Source organism: Lissotriton vulgaris, chromosome 4_1, assembly GCF_964263255.1.
Source record: "Lissotriton vulgaris chromosome 4_1, aLisVul1.2, whole genome shotgun sequence".
Classification (NCBI taxonomy): domain Eukaryota; kingdom Metazoa; phylum Chordata; class Amphibia; order Caudata; family Salamandridae; genus Lissotriton; species Lissotriton vulgaris.
The window spans coordinates 604,538,818-604,563,080 of NC_141691.1; the positions used below are offsets into that span (position 1 = coordinate 604,538,818).

The 24,263-nt window shown below is 44.3% G+C and overlaps 1 protein-coding gene across 4 annotated transcripts in view; it reads right to left on the minus strand.

Moving 5' to 3' along the window:
- ELMO1 (engulfment and cell motility 1) overlaps positions 1–24,263 on the minus strand; it is a 1,507,126-nt gene that overhangs the window by 105,420 nt on the left and 1,377,443 nt on the right. For all 4 annotated transcript variants that reach the window (XM_086964835.1, XM_086964834.1, XM_086964836.1 and 1 more), the window contains one exon: positions 14,988–15,151. In XM_086964835.1, the coding sequence (XP_086820961.1) occupies positions 14,988–15,151 (164 nt within the window). The remainder of the gene's footprint in view (positions 1–14,987; positions 15,152–24,263) is intronic.

Consider the following 24,263-nt stretch of genomic DNA (forward strand, 5'->3'; position numbering starts at 1 on the left):
TAGTATACCTATTTAACTTTTCTAGTAGGTTTGTATAGATGTTTAACATCCATAAACTCTTAAAAACACTTACACTCACTTGATGATGTCATCAGTGATGTCACTGACCATGTCATGAGTGATGTAATATGTGAGGTCATAAGCAGTGCACTGCGGGGCGTAAGTTATAGTTAGATCAGGTAGCTATAACTCCTGAATGTAACTGGTTCTATATGAGTTAAATCTAAGACTAACTATAATGGCCCTGTAACCTTTGGTTTTTAAGTGATTATATATGTATATATCTAAATATATATAGATAGATTGATAGATATAGGATATACCTCACTGCCATGACCTGCAAAAGAATTACCTTTAGTATCGAGAAGTTGTATGAGATGCCAAAATAGTAAACTAATATACAAGAGATGTTCCTTAACATATGGATAGGTATAGTACTGGAGCAAGTTGGTGCTCACTTACAGAAAGCAGCGGGAAATATGGTTGAATTTAAAGTAACTGTGTGACTACAGTAGCATGCCCGAGTACTAAGCAGGCTTTTTTCTCTCACCCCACTCACCCCTCCCTGGAAGTATACCTTTTCTGGTCTTCCAGGTTCTGGTATAATGAATTTAAATTAATACATATTGAGTCGTCACTCAGGTCTATAGATTGACCACATGTATTACTGCTTATCAGGTAGCACTGATTCTTCTGCTAAAATAAAATGTTTACAGTGATCTACTGGATGCCAGATGGATGGCCAGTTTAGACATGGGGCACAAGGACCTGGAGAGTGGTCAACAGCTGAGGCAATGAGCATGATGCATGTGCCTATTGATAATAAACTGAACACCAATATGGAATGTTGGAGTGAACTATGGAAAGACTTAAATCAACCATCTGATACTGCAGGATCTAACAGAATTTTCTAATTTTGGTTTGAGAAGTAGCATATATACGCTTGTCTGGGTTGTAGTGTTTACCCTTTATCTTTCAGACTAAGCGGTTATGGTGTTTGGCATGGATAGCCCAGTGTATGGACTCTCTCATACAATGTCCTCCTGTCTGCATTTTTTTAATGAAAATATTTTTTTTAATAATATGCTCATCAAGAGCTACCCCTATGACTCAGGTGAAAGTCCAGTTATCACTACGCTATTATACACATTAACTTTCACAGGCTTTCCAATGTCATTTGGTCACAAGTATCTTTGTATATGTACACACATCTATTCCTGCAGAAAGAACTTCACTACAAACCATTCCAAATTCAATAATCTGCTGCAATCTCTATTCAACAAACCTATTGCCCATTTCTGCCATAGCATTCAAAGTAGTAAAACAGAGGTATTTGCAAGTGAGTGGTATTCCACATTTCTCCAATACTGTCATTAACGCAGCAGAAAAGTCCTGAACTCATCGACAGGAACCAAATTATTGGGCAAAACATGCTTTGGCAAATCCTTAAGAACTCAATGACCATATCCTTAAAGACGCGTGCAGTCAATCACTATTATAATCTCATCACAAACTCTCCTAAACCCTCTAGTGAACCAAATGTACGCGTCATGTGTTTTGACATCTTACATAGGGGTCCTTTGGTACTACTCTGTTTTAGTGTAAGGTATCCTTATTCCCACTTGGTTGACAAAACTTGCCCTCCCTTTCGATATTTCTACACATATGCGGTCACCAAAACCCCTCTCTAGCCCTATAATGCACCCAAAAGGTGCCACCTGGCATTTACAGATGATTTTTCCTCTGATGGATGACTGAGGATAAGTGCTTTCTCTTCACACCAAAGGCAGCATTAGATAATTGATATTTCACAATTTATTGACTATAAATTACTTGTACTCTATAAGACGTTTCCCTCACAATACCCTCCCTTCCACGTTTTTGACACTTTCTCAAACTTGTGTACCTTAATCTGTACCTCATTACTCCATGTTTGTATGATTACAGAAAGCGCCAATTCCTTAGCTTGGCCTTCCTCAACCACTTCCTATCCACAGTTCTCACTCAGGCACTTCCCTTCTGCAAAAAAAGAACCTGCAACCACAGTTTTTCTTGCCATTCTACACTGATATTAATTTCATTTATTACCATAAACCATCTTGCTAACCACTGCGTGATCTATCTTGACATTAGTTAATCGTGGAGCAGCGTAATTTTGGCTCCACCTTCACACATCACGAAAGTACACTTAGCACGTTTCCTGTGTGACTTAACAAAATGAATATAAAGTATTGTACTTGACATCTTTAATGAAGTGAATTCACTATAGAATTAGAGAATTCATACATATGCTGTGTGCCTTAACTGTAGTAAATAATATAATCTTTGGAGACTTGATTAATAAACCATCCTCACCCATTTAAAATGTGTTTACTTTAGAAACTATAATGATTTATGTAATATGTGCACTTATGTTTCATATAAAATGTAGTTCTTAGCCATATTTACACATGTATTAAAGATTTTACTGTATGTCACATGCATATGAATCTAATGTACTGACAAGTTTGAATTAATTTGTGTTTGAAAGTGCACACACATTAATTGTGCACCATTGATTTCATACTCCTACCATTAACCTTACCAGGCCTGTTTTCCATTCTACATAAAATGCTGTTTTTCATTTCTGCTTGCATAACCTTTTCCCTGTAGGTGCGTTCACATACATTCTTAGTTTGAGAATAGATACAAAACTGTACTAGCCATAGAAGGAGAGCCTGAGAAGAAGACCTTGACAAAGGAACATGGAGAGCAGGAGCGTTAACTGAAGAGTCCTATTCAGCATTATTGCAACATGATTTGGTTCAACAAGGACAATGTTGTTCCCATGTTCAGTGTGGGAAATTTTATGAATGTTGCAGCTTACAATGTGGGAACAAAGAAGGACAATAGAACCCCTGATGATGCGAACAGAGGGGTGGTACCCGAGAGAAGCTATTGCAAATACCTGGCGTCTACACTGCCAGACGATAAGCCACTTTTCCTTGGACTTTGAGAGGTCAAGACATCTATGCTTATTTCCTTTGATTCTTTGCTGAGTGGCTTACGCTAAACACTTAAATTCCCCTAACCCAAAGAGACTCTTGCCCAAGCTTCTGCGATGTTGAAACCTTCCCTTATTCTCATACTTCCTGATCATTCAAATATTTTCATATTTTTCTGCATTTTCCTACATTTTGAGATTTTTTAGACTGTTGAACCATCTTTTCAGTTTGGACTTTAACTTAGATGTTTCTAGATTTTACTCTTGTATAGAAAAGAGAACCAGAATCTCTTCTGTGAGCACCACATATTATTATTGATCTTTTTCATTACTGTGACTGAACTTCTTGTTATACTGGTATGTCTAAACTTATCTAGTAGGCTGGGTTTTCCAGTTGTTATTCTCCATCTGTGTAGCATGGTGCTAAGATTCGTGTATCTTGACTTCACTGCTCAATAAATCTTAACTACAGTCACTGACTCCTGCTACTTATTGTGTAGTCAACTGCAATTGAAATTGATTGATGAAATGTTAACTTCCATCACCTTTTAGGCGGGAAAAAAAAGATCTATCGGAGGACAATGGTAAGAGGGTTAGCCCAGAGTGCTGGATCAATCGATATATCCGAGATTTTTTATCTGATTTATCTTAAACATTATCCACAAGCACATTTAGAAATGTACCACAAGCCGACTAATTTGCCCTTCTCATAACAAGAGTACCTACAATTACCAAGGCCCTCAAAGCAAATGGAATCATAACCTCCCTTGCACAGTCCATTCGAGTCAGGGTGGCTTCCATCCATATAAACTTTCATCTGCCCTTAAGATGGTCCTGCATTGTATATGTGATGTATTACAGTTAGGTGCCTTGCCTTTTTGTGTTTTACATAAGTAAATAGATATATAGCATTCATTTCACTCAGAGTATCCATTTGTTCCAATGTTTTTCCAATTCTATTCGTTTGCTTCAGAAATGCTACATACAATTTTAATAATAGTGGATGAAGCCTAAAAAGTCTCAGATATTGGTGGTTCTGTATGCTTCCTATAATACTTGCCTCTTCTTTATGACATTACAATCAAGTCACTGTATTTTTACAATAATCCAGCAGTGTGACCTTTTTATCATTAGCCCCTTATCATTTTTAGTACCAGCAAATCTTAATGTAGGTAGGAGTCCTGTGGCTCTTCTAGTCTGGAACATTAAAAAAAACTCATCTTCGATATAGCTAGCACCATTTACCTAAATGAGCAAAGTTTAACAGCCTGTACATAAATCTAAATGATCTGGGTGGTCTGATGAGCGATATCAAATGCTAAAAATTAATGGTGACAATTTTATAGACAAAACTTTGAAAAATCTCATGTGCTTAACCACTCTGTTTTCTTAACGTCCTCCATATCATTGAGGACCTTGCCAATAAACCCAGGTGTTATCATTCACAAATCATAAATCCAAACACATTCTACTCCAACCATCAGGATTTTGTCTGCAGATGACTACATGGCATATGCCACTCAGGGATCCTTGCTGGTTTAATCTGGTTACGCTTCATCTGTCTTTCCAGCTCCACCTTTGACCGTTATAGAATGCTATAACAATGCTCCTTCTCGTGAATCACGTCACTTGGAGAGATCGGACTGTGCAAAGACTTCAGAAAATCACATTCACCTGGTCTCAACAATCTTGCACTTCATATTTCTTCTAAGAACATTTATTTCTGTGTAGTGAGAATCGGAATTAATTGCAGTACTTGGTGGTACTCCATTAACTTCTTTGTTTTCAGTGCGGTACATAAGCTACATCCTCAGTTTTATCATCAATGTGGATCATTACCATTTACACTCCAATTAAACTAACTGCTTTATAGATATGGGTAAAACAGACCATTTCTCCACCATCTGCAATCACTTCTCACTACTGGCCGCTCACTTGCAACAAGACTGAAGCTCATGTAATGAGCCTACCTCATCATCACTTGTTGCTCTTTTCGACTTAGAGCCTCTTTATCGTTAGTGTTACCAGCTTGATCAGTCTTGTCATTAGTTTGCATTACAGTCTTTCTAGCTTTCCACCACTTTCACTCATTACACGAGCCGTGTTCCAGCTACATCTTTCCACATTACACAACTAGATGCTCTGCTTTGTCTATGGCGCAGTGTTGAGTGTTTCAGAGCAATCCATTTCCTCTCTGGATGATATTTTATTTTTATAATCAGCAGACCCTGTCATAGTCCCGTCCTAGACATGATTAGAAGCTATCTGCGTTGGCCGGAATGGTATCAGACTCATAGATCCTGAAGCCAGAAAGAAGAATCCATACCTTACAATCAAGATGCATCTTCAAAAGGCTCTTTGATTACACGGTTCTATCATAAATATCCTCATTATCATATATGTCTACTACATTGCAATTTAGAAAGTGCATGGCTTGCTTTCTCTTTCCCAGGAACCCTTTTCCTCTAAAGACTGCAATTGCTTTAGGAATATCCTTCCACTTCTCTCATGGTATAAACAGGATCCACTGGGACATGCAGGAAACTTGGTGATAGTGCAACCACATGCACGATACCAACTAGACTATACTTGAGTATCCAATATATTTCCCTTGCACACTGAAGCAAAATGCCCAGGACACCCTTGCGTACAACACCCAGCCCTACATGCAAGATGATCTATTTTGAAAATATGCCGAGATTTTGTTGCCTTTTTGATGGCTATGGAACTCTATGCACTTTACCTGTGCTAACCAGCTGTTAAGTGCTTTCTGTCCTCCTGTCAACATGGTCAAATTGGTATACTCCTGATTGGCATATTTAAGTCAATAGTACATGGTCCTAAGGTGTACCCTGGGCCTGTAAATTAAGTGCCATGAGTGGACTGCAGCACCCACTGTGCCATCGACTACATTGACAAAATAAGACTGCAAGCCTGCCTTCAGAAGCCTGGCTGAGCAAGTTTTCACTGCAAAAACAACCTCTTTTGGCAGGCCTAAACCTTCCTTTTAAATATTTATAAGCCACCACTAAGTAGGCCTTATGACCCATGGCATTTAAGGGTAGGACATGTAAACGTTTAATGTTGAAAATGTCTTTAAAGTGAAAAAGCCTTAAACGCTAGTTTAACTGTAGCAGGGTTGGCTGTTTCATAGGAAAGCATTAGGATACAATATGATGTTTAATAAATGTTATCTCTACCCAAGTCTCTACCTAAGAAAAAGCTGAAAATGTAATGTGTGGACTTTGTGAAATATTTATTACAAGCCCAATTCACTGGTCAAGTTCAATTTGCAATAAATATTTTAAAAGGTTACCTTTGCCCTGCCTGAAGTCCATAGAAGTTAAGTCTGCATTGTGTTCTACCACTTCTGCCCGGCAGTAGTTAGAATTTTAATAGGTGTGAATGAGGTGAGAACTTGCTCCAAAGACAGGGACAAAAGGATGTGGGTGTGGGGAAGTGTTGTGCCTGTGACAGGATGGCCTGTGGGCTGGGCCCAAGGACTGGAATAACTGTCACAAGAAGATGTAGGAAACACCCGGGCCTGCACCCTTATTTTGCACACAACCCCAGCCGACCCCCTTGCCAGACCGTCCTCCACATCACAGTGTCTGATCCTGCTGGAGTGGTAAGATCTGCTTGACAGGCATGCGGGGGTTTTTCATGTGACATTTGGAAAGAACTTCAAAGGAGGGAAACAGAATGTCAAAACTATTTGCCTGTATCCACGGTCTGGTTGCCGATAGCTTAGCTGCGCTCTACCAGACTTCTGTCTGTGAGTTAATTGTGCCACATGGACTGCCTAAACTGGATTTTGGTGTAAGATATGAAAGGACATTAGGATTACCATAGTACACTCCCCACACACACACACAGCACTCGGAGCCCATGTTTGGTGTGACCAAGGACATTGGCCATCTTGAAAATGCCCAAAGTGGGTATCGTCAGTACCAGGAACCTTTACCCCATATTGATTAGGGCATCCTAGGGGTCATTCCGACCCTCTATATTGTGCCAGGTATAAATATGGCATCTCCAAGGACCCACTTTAGACCACTCCTGGACCTGTGGAAGATCAGAGGGGGTGCTAAACCTGCTGTCTGAGACCTGAGAAGAGGCCTAAAAGACTGGACCTGCTCTCCTTCTTCAACCCAGGACAAATAAGTTGATTCCATGGGTCATAAGGCTGACGACCTGTTCAAGCTACAGGGATACCACAAGCTACAAGATGACTTACCTGCGTCTGCCCTGCTGATCAGTGGGAACCAGACCTGGAATGGGCTCTGCCTGACCTCCTAAGAGTCTCAGTGCCTCCCCTGAAGTCCTGGGGGATTAAAACGTACTGCTCTGGTGGATTAGGACTTACAGGACGAAAGTCGGAAGATACAATACAACCTGTGCTCCATCGAGGTCACCGTCAAATTGAGCCTAGGTGCTTCTTGGCGCTATTCCTACTTAATTAAATTTAAATTCCAATTTAGGTTCTCCTTATTAGATTTTTGTTATTTTGGTTTCATTTTACCACATTTTACTTCATTTTTCTAATTCCTTTGGAGATTTTTATTATTTTGCATTTGGACTTTATTGTTTTTAGTACTACATAAATACTTCACACATTGCCTCTAAGTTAAGCCTGTGTGCTCTAAGCCATAACCTCCAGGTTGTTGAGCTCAGGATAATTTAGTGACTTTAGTGATGATTCACTCTAACAAGGATTGTCAGGCACCCATTCAAATGATGCATATTAAAACTGGTATGTCCTGCCACAAAATACTGGCTTCTTTGATCTACTGCATCCAGACCAGCTCGAAAATCTCCTGGGCTAGAAGTATTTTAGGCTTGATAACTGCAGGAGTTCATTTGCTACATCACTTCCCATTCACCTACTATCCTGGTGACATTACATCATCCCTCATATCCTCCAGACCAAACTCATGTGCACTCAGCGCTATTTCTATAAATATTATTGCACATCAGTCTACGTACTCTAAATATTTTCAGTAAAACTGCTGGGCATTAATATCTCTGCATGAATCTGCAGCTGCATATCTTTTGCTGCCAGCTCCTTATGGATTAACTTAACTGAATGTATTGACTTTATTGATCTGCCTCTACTCTTTATCTGATGTCCCTGCTTGGAACATACTGTTACCTCTAATGTAGAGGGCCTCTGCTACCTTTGAGGCCGGGTCCTTGCTTTATTAATCTCCACAGATATAAATATCTATTTTTTGAATTAACTCTTGCATAGGTTTCTTATTTAGCTCTAGCACATAGAATAACCACAGTTTTTTCATGCTGTGGTAAAATCCAAAGCGGTACAAAAGGGGGTGGTGATGGACGGAGAATCTGAACCAATCAAACACTCAAACCCAGTCAAGAGATCTGGGTTTAATCCATCACCGTTCTTTAGCCCACTCTGCCACCCCAGTTCAAACATGGCCATATGCAAATCAGTCTGACCCTGTGCCTCATGGGAACAGTCCAGCCCGAACTGCCAAGCCATGCCTTCCCTGGACCGGAAACAAGCTTCCGAGGACCGTTTTCTGGCATTTCAGCCGTCTTCAGCCCGGCTTGCTTGAATCCAGTGGCAAACTGAGCAAGGGACTCAAGTCTGAGCATACCCTGCCAACTTATGGCAAACAAAGCGGTACAAAAGGGGGTGGTAATGGACGGAGCATCTGGACCAATCAAACACTCACACCCAGTCAAGAGATCTGGGTTTAATCCATCACCGTTCTTTAGCCCACTCTGCCACCCCAGTTCAGACATGTCCATATGCAAATCAGTCTGACCCTGTGCCTCATGGGAACAGTCCAGCCCGAACTGCCAAGCCTTGCCTTCCCTGGACCGGAAACAAGCTTCCGAGGACCGGTTTCTGGCACTTCAGCCGTCTTCAGCCAGGCTTGCTTGAATCCAGTGGCAAAGTGAGCAAGGGACTCACGTCTGAGCATACCCTGCCAACTTATGGCGAACAAATTGTCACCCCGAGTGGGATGGATATGCTCAGAAGTGAGTCCCATGCTCTCCATCCCACTGGAGTCAAGCTATACTGGCTGAAGACGGCTGATAGCCAGAAACCGGTCCTAGGATGCTTGATTCCGGTCCAGGAAAGACATGGCTTGGCAGTTCGGTCTGGACTGTTCCCATGAGGCACAGGGTCAAGGCTGATTTGCATATGGCCATGTCTGAACTGGGGTGGTGTGGAGTGCAAAAAAACGATGGATTTAGGCCCAGATCTCTGTACTGGGGTGAATGTATGACATTGTTCTGCATTCTGTCCATCAACTGATGTTTTTGCAGTGGTCAAATCCAAAACAGTCTACAAGATGTTCTCCCTAATATAATATTCAACTGCCCAGTCCCTGTGTTAAAGACACTTAACTAATCTTTACATGTATTCTAACATATTGCAGATTATCACTGCTGTGAGACCTAATACAGGCAGTTAGATCACTCTAGGTTACTGCTACGATTCAATTCCTGCGCTCTTGGATGCACTACCATGGGCTGACACGTGGGGCTTTCCAGTGTTCAGCTAAGTTTCCTGACCTTCTACTATATTGGGTTTTGTGGCAGCCTGTATTCTTTTCAAACCCTAGCCTCCAATTCCTCAAATTCCCTGCTCACTGCTTCGTCTCCAGCCTAGATGGCTATGGATCGGGGGAGAAATCAATATACATATGTCCAGCAGGTGCTAGCTTGATCATACCTGGGGCCTCCGCTTCCTTTAGTCCTGCATTTATCTTGTTTACAGAGATGAATTATTCCTGAGCTATAACATAATTCTTGTCCTTTGAATTTGCACTTCCAATATGTTTTTTCTGCTTGCCACTATTTGAATGCTTCCTTGTTTCCTGAACTTAAAACCATTTCTATAGTTCCCTTTTACTAGTCCCTGCCTCCATTTACTTCTTCCTTAATTCCAGTTTACAGTATGCCACCTTCTTATCCTTACTGCCTGTTCCTTAGTGTGATTCTATCAAGTGTTTCCTTGGGTTTCCCATCTTACCTATTAAGAACTAATCCTTGCACGCTCCTTCCCTATTGTGGCTATAGGAGCTCCACATACCCTATCTTTGCAAACCTATCCGGCAAGGGGATATTTCCAGTCAGTTTCTGTAACATAATAGTAGGGGAGGAACTGATTCAACTTCATTCTTACTTTGTGTAGCTCCTGATGCCTTAACCTCATATTCAATTATTTAATACTGCTGTTGTATGAATGTTTTGCACATCCTGGTTTATTTATTTGAAATGCTTAATTACTCTTTAAGTGTCTGTTCCTTCTGAGATTTGACTTTGTTACCTTGTGCAGATTTTCCCCATTGGGTCTCTTTTGTCCTCTGACTCTTTGTGTGACCTAGGGCAGCTCTGTTACAAATATTCTCTTCACTTTATCTACCCTGCCACCAGTCTTTTTCAGGCTCTTCACCGTTACCCTTAGGGGATTTTGGCACTACGACATGGGGCCACCATACTACAGCACTTCGATCCACAGAAACTAAATATTACACATAGCAAAAAGCTATACAAAGAAAACTAGAACTCTCTTCATAGTCAAAGATCCCTTCTCAGTTATTGTGGAGCCTACGCGCGAAGCAGTCGTTTTTCCTCCAGAGTTGCACCATGGGGTGATCAGTTCAGGTTTGGAATCTTGCTTGACATTTTGCAGTAATAAATACATAAAAACTGAATCTAGTCTTTTACTTGTTACTGTAAAGTCCAGTCCCTGATAATGTGAGCACATGGCCTGGGAGTCCACTAGGCCACTGGGCTTTGAAAGTGGATTAAAGTGGAGTACGATGCCCATCCACCAGTGCTAGGCACAAAGTTGCTTAAAAGTGCTGTCTCTTTGGATCTACCGACTGTGGTTGGATTTTTTTCTTTTTTGTTTACAGTTCCAGAGTGGCCACTGGGCCAGTGATTTGCCATGACCAGGGCAGGAAACAAGTAAGTCTCGAAGGAACACAATAGTAATTTTAAAGCCCAAGATATTGCAACAACACTCTCCTCTGTAGGGTGCAGCCCAGTCGCTCCTCGCAGCAGGCAGGCCTCTTCTCCTCCAAAGGCAGTCCAGCAGCGTTGATTACAGGATATATGGCTCATATTTGGGCCTTGTTTGGCAAGGGACAGTAACCAAGAAGGCCCTGCTGGAACATAGCCCTCCTCACCAATACAGCTGCACAGGAACACCATATCAACTAGGGTAAGCTAATATTGGAGGCGCGGGAGTGAGGTTAACAAATGCTGAGCTTGCAAGTTAGAATGACCTTGGCTGCCTCGCTCACAGCCAGTATGGATTGCACACTGTGCAGTTCTTCAATTCAAACCACAACATACAATGTGCACACACAGAAAAACCACAAGAATACCACACACTTGGGAGTGACCGATGGAGGTTGAATGAGACTGGCAGAACGTTTTAAACAGAGGAGTCCAGAAGCATCTCCCCCTGAAGGAAAGGGGAAAAATGTCCTGCCCTTTCTCAGGTGACCAATGCCAGTCCCTTAAGTCCCAGACAAGGGGCAGTAGCCACTCTCTTACACCATGTGGAATGTGGGTGTTCCTCCACCTGAGACCACCACTCTGGGGTCCCAGTCAATTGTATCAGTGAGTTCTCAATATTCGTATGCTTACTGGGTCAAAATCTGAACAACCACAGACACTGTCCAGGGAAACTTACTTATTTATGGCAGGAGAGATTGCTCCCCTGCAGGAGCATTTCTATATAAACAACTGACATGACAGGCAGTGATGCACTCCTGTGCTAATAGGAAAATAAGCAGTGGTTCCCAAGGTTTTTATTTGGAGTGTATAAATCATAAATAATGCAATAAATTTGCCTATAGATTTTAGAGGTAACTTGACTGTGAAATAGTGTGTTTGGTAAAACCTACTGGGACCATATATAAGTAGCTGAAACATTACCATGTAAGTAAAAAGCAATGATGCAGTGCATGCGGCGCAATGCTTAGTGCGAAGTGTTTAATTCTGTGTTCACACACGGTGTTTTCTAATAGACGTTCTTAACCTGGAGACGCAATGTCTATGCTGGAGGCTCCTAACTGTTTAGAAAATCTATACTTCTATTATAAAGAGAGAACTGTGTCCTTTGAGCCAAGTAAACTCGAAAAGTACACCACCAATCGCAACACCCAATACAGCGTTGGAAAGGGGGTTCCTGTAGATGGACATAGGCTATAAAAAATATAAAAATAAACGTTATTTAAAAAATAAAGAATAAAAAAAAAGTAGTCCCTAAGAAGTAGCGCCGGCTGTGTGCGCTAACAACGTGGACGTGCGTGCTGACATCATCTAGCGCGGGGAGGAGCGGTGGACAGCAGCGGTGAAGTCGGGCTGAGATACATGAAGCGCGGGAAGGAGCGGAACGTGTGCGGCTCAGAGAAGCAATGGGAGGAGGCGGAACGAGGAGCGGTGAAGTCGGGCTGATGTGAGGAGGCGAAACGAGGAGCGGTGAACTCAGGCTGAGGTAGGTGAAGCGCGGGAGCGCTGGGAGGAGGCGGAACGTGTGCGGCTGAGTGAAGCGCGGGGAGGAGTGGAAATGTCGAGGCGGCGGGGGCCGGGGCGGGAGTGCACGCAAGCCTGAAATGCTGCCCCCAGCCCCCTTCTGCCCCAGGCAACGCTGGGGCGGGCTGCTAGTTAAACTATAAAGGGGCATTAATGGTGTATATAAAAATAGCAACGTGTAAAATTGACCATTTTAAAACACTCTGTAAATGTGTAGGCATTTGAAATTGGATTGATTCGTGGCAGCAAGTCAGGTACACCAAACCAAAACTACTATGGACAATTATTGGCCAAAATTCAAGCACAAGGCATTAGTCTACAAAAAAGAACACAAGTTCGGAGCAAAAATGACAAAGTGATAATCTACAGTTCAGCATATTGCATGATCCTTTAGAAATAAAAACTTTTATGGTATCCATAAAACCCAAGTTGCTTTAGACAACCCACCAAAAAGCACAATCCTTCTATTTTGGACATAATATTTTCATATCATCAGTGTTGTATGTGTTTTTAGTTACAGTGGTCTAGGGGTCAGAAATTTGTTTCATGCTTCACGTTCTCCTGATCTTATGGGGCATTTCAATACTGATCAGGGCAAACCACCCATTAACTCGTACGGTCCTCCATGCACGCAAATTCCATCCATACATGCTCAACCTGTGTACAAGTGATGCTCTTTTAAAGCACATCAAGTACAAAAGTGATTTGTTACATCACTTTTTAAAGTGCATCAAGTGCAAACATGGCTAGTCATATCGGCACATACAGGGTTTGTGCAACCCCTCCTCCCCACCAAGCCAACCTGTCACAATGATCACTTATTGAAGTTCTGACAAGCTGGGCACAGGCCAGACCCAAATATACACACGTTCCACTCCAAAACAATCTGCAGGCCCCCATTGTCACGGACCATCCACTACAAACGGTTGAGATCTTCCGAGGAGCACAGCACGCATAAGCAACCTAAAATACACCAGCACTGGATGGTCCACTGCTCACAAACCAGACAGTCCTCTGACAGTCTTGTAATAGGGAGTCTCTGTAGACCCCTCAGACTTTACATAGCCTATTTATCATTGTCCTGGATCCCATCCTCGTCGCCAATCTTGGAATGATTATTTAACACAAGTCTTGGTTTGAAGTCTTGTCTGCAAAAAACTGCAGAATATGCAATATATACAATCGTGCTCTAGGCTGCCTCCAGTTGCCCTCTCTAAAACCTTTATGCAATCATGAAATTATTATCCCTGTTCTACACTAAACTAAAGGCCCCTTTGTATATTACACATCATAAAGTGAAACATTTGCATGTTAAATGCCAGTTTTCAAAATAATATAGTGTCAACATGAAAATAATACCACCAATCAGACTTGAGCCACAACACCTTGAAATAATACAAAAGTGATTCACACAATATAGAGCCTCCAAGTTACTGGCAGATGAGTCAATTGATGTCCTTATGGAATTATAATCTGAACACGTTTAAAAACGTTGGTGATTTAACTCCAATGTTTGTTCAAGTGACTGGGCAAATATTTATTATATTAAGTGTAATTGTTCATAAGCCTTAAAGTTGAAGACTAGTGTTTTTATGTAAATTTCCCACGTATATCTCTAAATGAAAATTTTATTTCATACTTCATTACGTTTGTCGTTTTTCGTCGCCAATCATACAATCCATCCTTAACGTCAGCCCCATTGCCGCGGATTGTTTAATTAAAGCACATTGTTAGACATTGAATAAACACATTCGAACCGATGCACTGGCCGGTGCATAATACGAACTGTGATCTGCAAAACATGTGAATTGAGTAAGTGCACCAGGGCTGTAATTAGCTGAGGATTTCCCAAAGATGCTCCTGTTGCTTTGTTGCCCGTGACCGCTAATGAGACAACAAGAAACAGCTGGCAGCAAAAAACTGGCAGAGCAGATTTTAATTGGAGCTGGGTACCAGAAGAGATTACTGCAGGAGCCAAACACTGACTCAACTCCACTTTGGCTACCTCAGGATACAAACAGTGTGACATTCTGGAACTTCACGGACTGTTGAAATAAATTATCGAATGCATTAGAAAAAGGTTCAACAAAGCAATAAGCAATTTTGGGGCTGAAATTGCCTTCTTTCATGTAGTCAGACTCTCTAAAATGACTAACTCCCACGACAAGCCCAATTATATTCAGCATAAGCAAGCTGGTTTGTAATATCCCTAACTATGTTTTTACAGAACAGAGAAAAATATTTCTTAGTAGTGAACCGTGGTGCCCCAGGCAGGATTTTCAACATATCTCAAAAACGAGTTAAAACACTGTAACTTCCTTGGAGGATTAGCTGTCAAGTACTTCGAGTAAACACAGAGATGAGATTTTTTTGAGCAGCAAACTCCCTGGGTGGTATTTGACCTCTATATTGTCCTGTGAGAGTTGTGCGCCATCAACATTAACAGAAAACCAGTGAAACACAAGATACTTACAGAATTGGTCGAGACTGGAAGTCTTCCTGGTTCATTCTCTCCGACTGACGGATCTTCAGTATTTCGGTGTAGCTCAGATTTTGAAGCTTACTTTTGAACTGGTCCAAGGAGCTAGGCTTGGTCGTGAGTGCTCTCATTATTTGCTCTTTCACCACTTGCATTACCTGTGGATGAAAAGATTTTTTAAAAATATTTTTTGCGTTTCTCACTTCTCCTTATTTCCTATTGCTGTATGGCAGTACCACTTTTGAGCAGAAATATTAACTATCCTCCAAAGCGCATTGTTACATGGGATGAATAAATCAATTATCGCCACTGTCCAATTACAGTAGCAGGCGAAACACATTCTAATCAGTCCCGGCCTAAAGGAATAAGAGCAGCCCACCCCCAACTGCTAGGCCAAGTCTCCTTCCTTGGCATGGCAAGCGAGTAGACGATTAGCTAGCTGATGATGATCGAGTCCATGGAATCAGTGAGCTAGGGGCCCCAGCTGCTGCTGAACAGCAGGTGCATCAAACATGGCACTTTTTTCATGTTAAATAAACAGATTCGAGGCGTGAACCCATAATTTCACGAATGCTGCCACTATTGTATGTATAATATGATGTCTACTAGATTTGAGAGACGTTTAACCTTCAATTCTCCCAGTAAAGACAGATTTTTGAGGAATTTCTTCTGGAAGTTGGAAATTGGAATGATTATCTTATTTTTTCAGGCCATATAAGGAAACAACCAATTATCACTTTTCTTTGGGATTTCTTATCGGGTTTGAGCAGGATAGCAGTTTACCTTTGTCCCTAGGAAGCACAACTGGCAAAACTAATTCATGATGAAATGAAATCAGATCAAGAAAGGCAAAGCCATACGCAATATGCTGTCTTGTGTGGCACACCACACAGGTGTAACATGAGCTGCTGTTAAACAGCCAGTGCGCACATCAAGCAATGCACAGGTTTTGTCTTTATATGTTTATTTTTTTTAAAATCTTTGCCTTGTTCTCTGGCCCGGCCCTGGGAGAGGTGTGGCACAGTGGCCTGAACAGCTGACTCCACTGGGCTTATGGTTGCATTCCCCGCTCCAGCAGCAGCTCAGCTCAGCAGCATGTGACTCTGGGCAATAGCTCACTTTATCTCCCAGATGGACCCCAGTGCCTTGAAACCTTAAGGGGTGATATGTTCTCGCTATGCAAATATGGATTATTAATATTATCACAACAGAAAGATTTGGTTAAACTTTGCGGTCAATAGTTGTTTTGAAAAGATGGAATTAGCATTTACATTTCAATTAAAAAACTATTCAAACTAACAATGAAAGATGGGGACAAAGCATGAGCTGTCGAAGTCATTTATTTAAATCTGTAAAGAAATATTTTAAAGTCTAGATTTTTTTAGGCCGCGGGGGGCAAAGGCTGGATTTCACCCAATATAGCATTTCCATTGCATGTAACAAAAACCCAGAATACACTGAAAATAAGAAGGCTTCCATACTGGGATTCCAGATGCCATGCCAGCTAGCATTACCCCCAATTCAACAACAATATATTCACTAACTAGTCGCTGTTCATCCTTAAAAATTTGCTCTTGCACAATGCTTTTACACACTTTTTAGGTCATTTTTGTAAAATACAAACAACTTCACCACAATGAAGCACGATCTCACACATGGCAATTCGGATCAGCATATATCCACAGATAAATGTCGGTAAATAACCTATTGAAGACATTAATCTAACGGTTCGGCCTCACTGGCATGAGGGCCTGTCTCTTATTAAACAATTTTCGGCAGAGAAAGTCATGCAGATGCAGCAGGGGAGTCTGGAGGTTGAGCATCTCCAAGGTCTTCGAGGTCGGAGTAGGTTCTTCATAGCCCCAAATTTCGGGGACATCCTTTTTTCCATAAATGACCCTTCCACCTTCCATCCCGGCACACTATCTTGTTCTTCCAGGACACAGCTGGTGCCCTCATTCAGGTTCAGTGTCCTTTTTGCAGCCGAGAGGGAGCAGAGTAGGAGTTTCATTCCAAGTAGGTCAACATCAATTGGGGTCTCTAAGATGACACACTGCGGAGTCAGTGGGACCCTAGCTCCTAACATTGCAGAGAAGTCAACCACCAATTAGCTCCTGTAATCCTGGATAACTTAATGCTCCCAAATTATAAGAAAGAAGAACTCTTCCCTTTCTTCACATGCCAAGCATCTACCTTGCACAACTAGGCTATCTTATATAGCCTGCTCCTGTGAAAGCAGGAGTTGTGTACGTTTTTAAACTGAAGTCACAAGCCTGCCTGCATTGCGGTCTCTCGGATCCATAAATGCGGCCTCCTGATCAACATTTACAAGGGAACCAATATCTTTTCCCCACCAGCTTCTGATTTGGTGGAGAAAGACAGGCGTGTTATTGTTATTAACTGGGGTCTTAGAAACAGATGAAACAGCTCCCCCAGCCAGCCGGTCTGATATTACCCTATATACCAAAGGGCCACATCTAGTATATCACACAATCTACTGAGCACGATGCTAAGACCTAGATTTACAGTCAGGCAGAGCAGAATTACCATAGGGAATTTTGCTCCACCTGTTTGAGTGGGCGGGTGTCCTTTTACCTGATTTTCCTGGGTGCTGGAACACCTGGCCCAGTTTCACCGGGCAGTAATTCTGCCCAGAACAATTGTGGCTTTGGTTGCAGCAGCAAAGCTACTTGGGGGAGGGGGGGGGGCTGTATTGTGTATACCATGCTCCCACAGGAATAACTTAGCTTCCCTTTCCCTCTGCTACTTCCCACAGCCACATCTCCCACCCTACACAGAGGCTGCAGCATACATTTACCACCAGTTCAGAATAGGCTGTACATTTATGCATTATACCCTGTGGAATTGAGAATTTCATGTGGTTTTACCACCGGTAAATCTGGTCTCAAAGGCAATTTCCCATGCCATGGGGTTTAAATCGTGAGTGCACAGTACCAGTGTGGAGTTTCTATTCAGTAATGTTATCTTTAGGTGAGGATTTACCACCCCGCCAGCACCATGTAACTGATAATCACTGCCCCTAAGAGGTGATACGGTTGAAAATATTTAAATTCCTGACTTCCTCTCTAATGCTAACCTATGTTTTAAACAATGGCAGTCACCTAATCCTCCCTCCAAAGAGGAGTGGATGATTGCTATGGTACAGACAGCATCATATGAACGTGTAATATATAAGATGCAAGATCAAGAACAAATATTCCAGCAGGTGTGGACCCCCTTTCTTCGAGATATCTGAAACTTTTTTGGGTTTTTTTTTTTCCTTCTCTTTTCTTCTTTCTCTCTCTCCTCTTCCATACTAGGTTGTAAGTGTATAATATTTGTCCCATACTGACTTATGGTTTATGATCTTGTTTTGTATTCTGTGAAATTGCATATCTATAATCTCCAATAAAAAAATTATGACACAAAAAACTAAATAAATAAATTCCTGAATTCATGCCCCCCTTAAGGGTGGGTGGGAGTCTTCATGTCCTGCTCCACTGCTGTATTTCCTCCTCTGCGCATGGCAATAATAGTCCATCCTTTAAACCCCTTCACTGTCACACAATCCTAAACATGCCCAAATCCATGTACTGCTCATCGGAAAACGGAACTAGTGGCAACAGTCAATATTCAAATTCGCCACCTCACGATACTACAATTAATGCCTCGCTAGTTTATTCCAGGGAGGTCACATCTTCACAGAGGGCAAATGCGGCTCCAGCAATCGCAATCACAAAGGAACAAAAGGTTAAAGCAGACCACCAGGCTCAATTGCAAATGGCTACACTTTCATTTGTGCTTTGTTTCCGAGTGAAAGTCAACCGAGAGCCTGTCCCACCTTTCTCTGGGAGCCGTGAGTACAGAGCCTGTCCCACCTCTCTCTGGGAGTCTTAAACACAGAGCCTGTCCCACCTTTCTCTAGGAGTCTAGAGCTCAGAGCCTGTCCCACCTCTCTCTAGGAGCCTTGAGTACAGAGCCTGTCCCACCTCTCTCTAGGAGCCTTGAGTACAGAGCCTGTCCCACCTCTCTCTAGGAGCCTTGAGTACAGAGCCTGTCCCACCTCTCTCTAGGAGTCTAGAGTACAGAGCCTGTCCCACCTCTCTCTAGGAGTCTAGAGTACAGAGCCTGTCCCACCTCTCTCTAGGAGCCTTGAGTACAGAGCCTGTCCCACCTCTCTCTAGGAGCCTTGAGTACAGAGCCTGTCCCACCTCTCTCTAGGAGCCTTGAGTACAGAGCCTGTCCCACCTCTCTCTAGGAGTCTAGAGTACAGAGCCTGTCCCACCTCTCTCTAGGAGTCTAGAGTACAGAGCCTGTCCCACCTTTCTCTGGGAGCCGTGAGTACAGAGCCTGTCCCACCTCTCTCTGGGAGTCTTAAACACAGAGCCTGTCCCACCTTTCTCTAGGAGTCTAGAGCTCAGAGCCTGTCCCACCTCTCTCTAGGAGCCTTGAGTACAGAGCCTGTCCCACCTCTCTCTAGGAGCCTTGAGTACAGAGCCTGTCCCACCTCTCTCTAGGAGCCTTGAGTACAGAGCCTGTCCCACCTCTCTCTAGGAGTCTAGAGTACAGAGCCTGTCCCACCTCTCTCTAGGAGTCTAGAGTACAGAGCCTGTCCCACCTCTCTCTAGGAGCCTTGAGTACAGAGCCTGTCCCACCTCTCTCTAGGAGCCTTGAGTACAGAGCCTGTCCCACCTTTCTCTGGGAGCCTTGAGCACAGAGCCTGTCCCACCTCTCTCTAGGAGTCTAGAGTACAGAGCCTGTCCCACCTCTCTCTAGGAGTCTAGAGTACAGAGCCTGTCCCACCTCTCTCTAGGAGTCTAGAGTACAGAGCCTGTCCCACCTCTCTCTAGGAGTCTAGAGTACAGAGCCTGTCCCACCTCTCTCTAGGAGTCTAGAGTACAGAGCCTGTCCCACCTCTCTCTAGGAGCCTTGAGTACAGAGCCTGTCCCACCTCTCTCTAGGAGCCTTGAGTACAGAGCCTGTCCCACCTCTCTCTAGGAGTCTAGAGTACAGAGCCTGTCCCACCTCTCTCTAGGAGTCTAGAGTACAGAGCCTGTCCCACCTCTCTCTAGGAGCCTTGAGTACAGAGCCTGTCCCACCTCTCTCTAGGAGCCTTGAGTACAGAGCCTGTCCCACCTTTCTCTGGGAGCCTTGAGCACAGAGCCTGTCCCACCTCTCTCTAGGAGTCTAGAGTACAGAGCCTGTCCCACCTCTCTCTAGGAGTCTAGAGTACAGAGCCTGTCCCACCTCTCTCTAGGAGTCTAGAGTACAGAGCCTGCCCCACCTCTCTCTAGGAGTCTAGAATACAGAGCCTGTCCCACCTCTCTCTGGGAGCCTTGAGCACAGAGCCTGCCCCACCTCTCTCTGGGAGTCTAGAGCTCAGAGCCTGTCCCACCTCTCTCTAGGAGTCTAGAGTACAGAGCCTGTCCCACCTCTCTCTAGGAGTCTAGAGTACAGAGCCTGTCCCACCTTTCTCTGGGAGCCTTGAGCACAGAGCCTGTCCCACCTCTTTCTAGGAGTCTAGAGTACAGAGCCTGTCCCACCTCTCTCTAGGAGTCTAGAGTACAGAGCCTGTCCCACCTTTCTCTGGGAGCCTTGAGCACAGAGCCTGTCCCACCTCTTTCTAGGAGTCTAGAGTACAGAGCCTGTCCCCCCTCTCTCTAGGAGTCTAGAGTACAGAGCCTGTCCCACCTTTCTCTGGGAGCCTTGAGCACAGAGCCTGTCCCACCTCTCTCTAGGAGTCTAGAATACAGAGCCTGTCCCACCTCTCTCTAGGAGTCTAGAGTACAGAGCCTGTCCCACCTCTCTCTAGGAGTCTAGAATACAGAGCCTGTCCCACCTCTCTCTAGGAGTCTAGAGTACAGAGCCTGTCCCACCTCTCTCTAGGAGTCTAGAGTACAGAGCCTGTCCCACCTCTCTCTAGGAGTCTAGAGTACAGAGCCTGTCCCACCTTTCTCTGGGAGCCTTGAGCACAGAGCCTGTCCCACCTCTTTCTAGGAGTCTAGAGTACAGAGCCTGTCCCACCTCTCTCTAGGAGTCTAGAGTACAGAGCCTGTCCCACCTTTCTCTGGGAGCCTTGAGCACAGAGCCTGTCCCACCTCTCTCTAGGAGTCTAGAGTACAGAGCCTGTCCCACCTCTCTCTAGGAGTCTAGAGTACAGAGCCTGTCCCACCTCTCTCTAGGAGTCTAGAGTACAGAGCCTGCCCCACCTCGCTCTAGGAGTCTAGAATACAGAGCCTGTCCCACCTCTCTCTGGGAGCCTTGAGCACAGAGCCTGCCCCACCTCTCTCTGGGAGTCTAGAGCTCAGAGCCTGTCCCACCTCTCTCTAGGAGTCTAGAGTACAGAGCCTGTCCCACCTCTCTCTAGGAGTCTAGAGTACAGAGCCTGTCCCACCTTTCTCTGGGAGCCTTGAGCACAGAGCCTGTCCCACCTCTTTCTAGGAGTCTAGAGTACAGAGCCTGTCCCACCTCTCTCTAGGAGTCTAGAGTACAGAGCCTGTCCCACCTCTCTCTAGGAGTCTAGAGTACAGAGCCTGTCCCACCTCTCTCTAGGAGTCTAGAATACAGAGCCTGTCCCACCTCTCTCTAGGAGTCTAGAGTACAGAGCCTGTCCCACCTCTCTCTAGGAGTCTAGAGTACAGAGCCTGTCCCACCTCTCTCTAGGAGTCTAGAGTACAGAGCCTGTCCCACCTTTCTCTGGGAGCCTTGAGCACAGAGCCTGTCCCACCTCTCTCTAGGAGTCTAGAGTACAGAGCCTGTCCCACCTCTCTCAAGGAGTCTTAAACACAGAGCCTGTCCCACCTCTCTCAAGGAGTCTTAAACACAGAGCCTGTCCCACCTCTCTCTAGGAGCCTTGAGTACAGAGCCTGTCCCACCTCTCTCTAGGAGTCTAGAGTACAGAGCCTGCCCCACCTTTCTCTGGGTGCCTTGAGCACAGAGCCTGTCCCACCTCTCTCTAGGAGTCTAGAGCTCAGAGCCTGTCCCACCTCTCTCTAGGAGTCTAGAGTACAGAGCCTGTCCCACCTCTCTCTAGGAGTCTAGAGTACAGAGCCTGTCCCACCTTTCTCTGGGAGCCTTGAGCACAGAGCCTGTCCCACCTCTCTCTAGGAGTCTAGAGTACAGAGCCTGTCCCACCTCTCTCAAGGAGTCTTAAACACAGAGCCTGTCCCACCTCTCTCTAGGAGTCTAGAGCTCAGAGCCTGTCCCACCTCTCTCTGGGAGCCTTGAGCACAGAGCCTGCCCCACCTCTTTCTAGGAGTCTAGAGTACAGAGCCTGTCCCACCTCTCTCTGGGAGCCTTGAGCACAGAGCCTGCCCCACCTCTCTCTAGGAGTCTAGAGTACAGAGCCTGTCCCACCTCTCTCTGGGAGCCTTGAGCACAGAGCCTGCCCCACCTCTCTGTGTGTACATTGAACACAGGTGCTAGAGCACCCCGTCTGTGTCTACACACACACTGAGAAGGAAAGCCATTACAGTTTCAGTACCAGCAGCGTTATGCACTGCAGACAGCAAAAGGTACACAACACTAGGCACACAAAAACACATTTCGAAAAGAAACATCAAAAAACAGCCTGGTGGAAGCCAACAGGGACAAAAGCACTACTGACCACATAACTAAGAGCAAGGGCACCCCCTGCGCTTTTATTACAGTCAAAGGTAAACCAGCCTTCAGTAAATGTTATTCCCCTTAGCCTATGAATGCACTCTAGGTGCGGAGCACAGGTGTGTGATGTATCATAAATATAAAGGTGGTTCGTGGTATACAGGGAGGACTTACAAAATGATGTTTAAGTGTAATTAGTCCACAGACACAGGTACTTCTTATTCAGCCTCGGAATAGTGAAAGACTAACATGGGGAAGGGCATTCACATGTACAGCATGCGTGTTGCATACATATAGATTTCTGCAGCCTGCATGATGACCCCCAGTGTGACTCAGCTTGCTGTGGACAATTGTGTGCGACCTGCAGGTCAGGGGTCAGCAAGTGCAGACCGCTAGTATAACTCTTGTGGCTGCATGCCTGATCAATGGTGGCCACTGATCAGTATTGGGATTCAACTCTAGTGTGGGGCAGGGCGTCACCTGCATGAACGATGCATCACACGCGGAGGATGACGTACCCCACATAGAAAGATAGCCATGATTAAAGTTGTGGCATGCCGATAGAGGATTGGCCACTGCTTGACGAAACCTAAGACCCACTACGTAACACAGGCCGTGATTTTTGTGAGATTGTTTGTTGCAGCCTGAAAACAACACTGTTGATCTGCCCAGACTGTAGATGCGCTCCTTTCTGGTGGGACTGCCTGGGACTTTCAGTGTACTTATGTGAAGCAAGATAGTCCTAAAAAATGCCACTCTGAGTGGAGAGTGGTGAGGGAGGGAGGGAGGGATCAAAGGTTCGGTAGAAAATCCCCCATTTGCTTCTCAACCTATGTACCATGGAGGATTTGAGGTCTGGATTTGCACTGTTTCAGAGACAAGAAGGTAAACCCCACTAAATGTCAGCAGAATCAGTGGTCACCAGAGCACTGGGGACTGGAGGGAGCGTACAGATGCATTGTGGCTGCATCAGATCCCATTTCATTCACAGAGGAAAAGGGCTCACCCTTCAATACAGCATGACTTCCGGAATTCGGTATGGCCCTGAAGCCCTGGCTGTTCGAATAAGTTTCCGAGACCTGCAAGCGCCTGGATACCCTATAGTGTGATTAGCCGCACTTCATAAATCCTGATTGACTGATTACACCAAGAGCCAAACATCTAGTCGCGGACGTCATCTCGCATCTCCCTGACTCCGGAGGCCCCGACTTGATCATCTACCCTTCTGCTGAGGGAAGGGAACTTGGCCAAGGAAGCACCTGAGGTGGTGGTAGACTCTCAGGTAAGACCCCATGAATTACCTTATTATGCGAGTTACGGCGACTGGAGAAGTAAACCTGTTCAATCAGCAACTGAGAACTGTTAGTTTCGACTATATCTATTGGAAACAAAGCCAATTATTCGAGTGAAAGATTTCCAGTGCAACAACTCAGTCCTCCTGTGTAGACCGCATTGCCGTGAGGCTTCCTTGAGCAGCCGCGTGTCCCTCTTGGGGTATTCGTATGCATCTACCTCGCTGTGGCACAATTCCTTTGTGTGCCAGATTCCCACCTGGCCTATTTTAGAAATTGCCTTTCGGATTACATGCCCGGTACTTCTTAACTAGGCCCATCATAAGGGATTCTTTTGTGCATGACCAGGGCTCCGAAAGAATTAAGTAACTGAGGT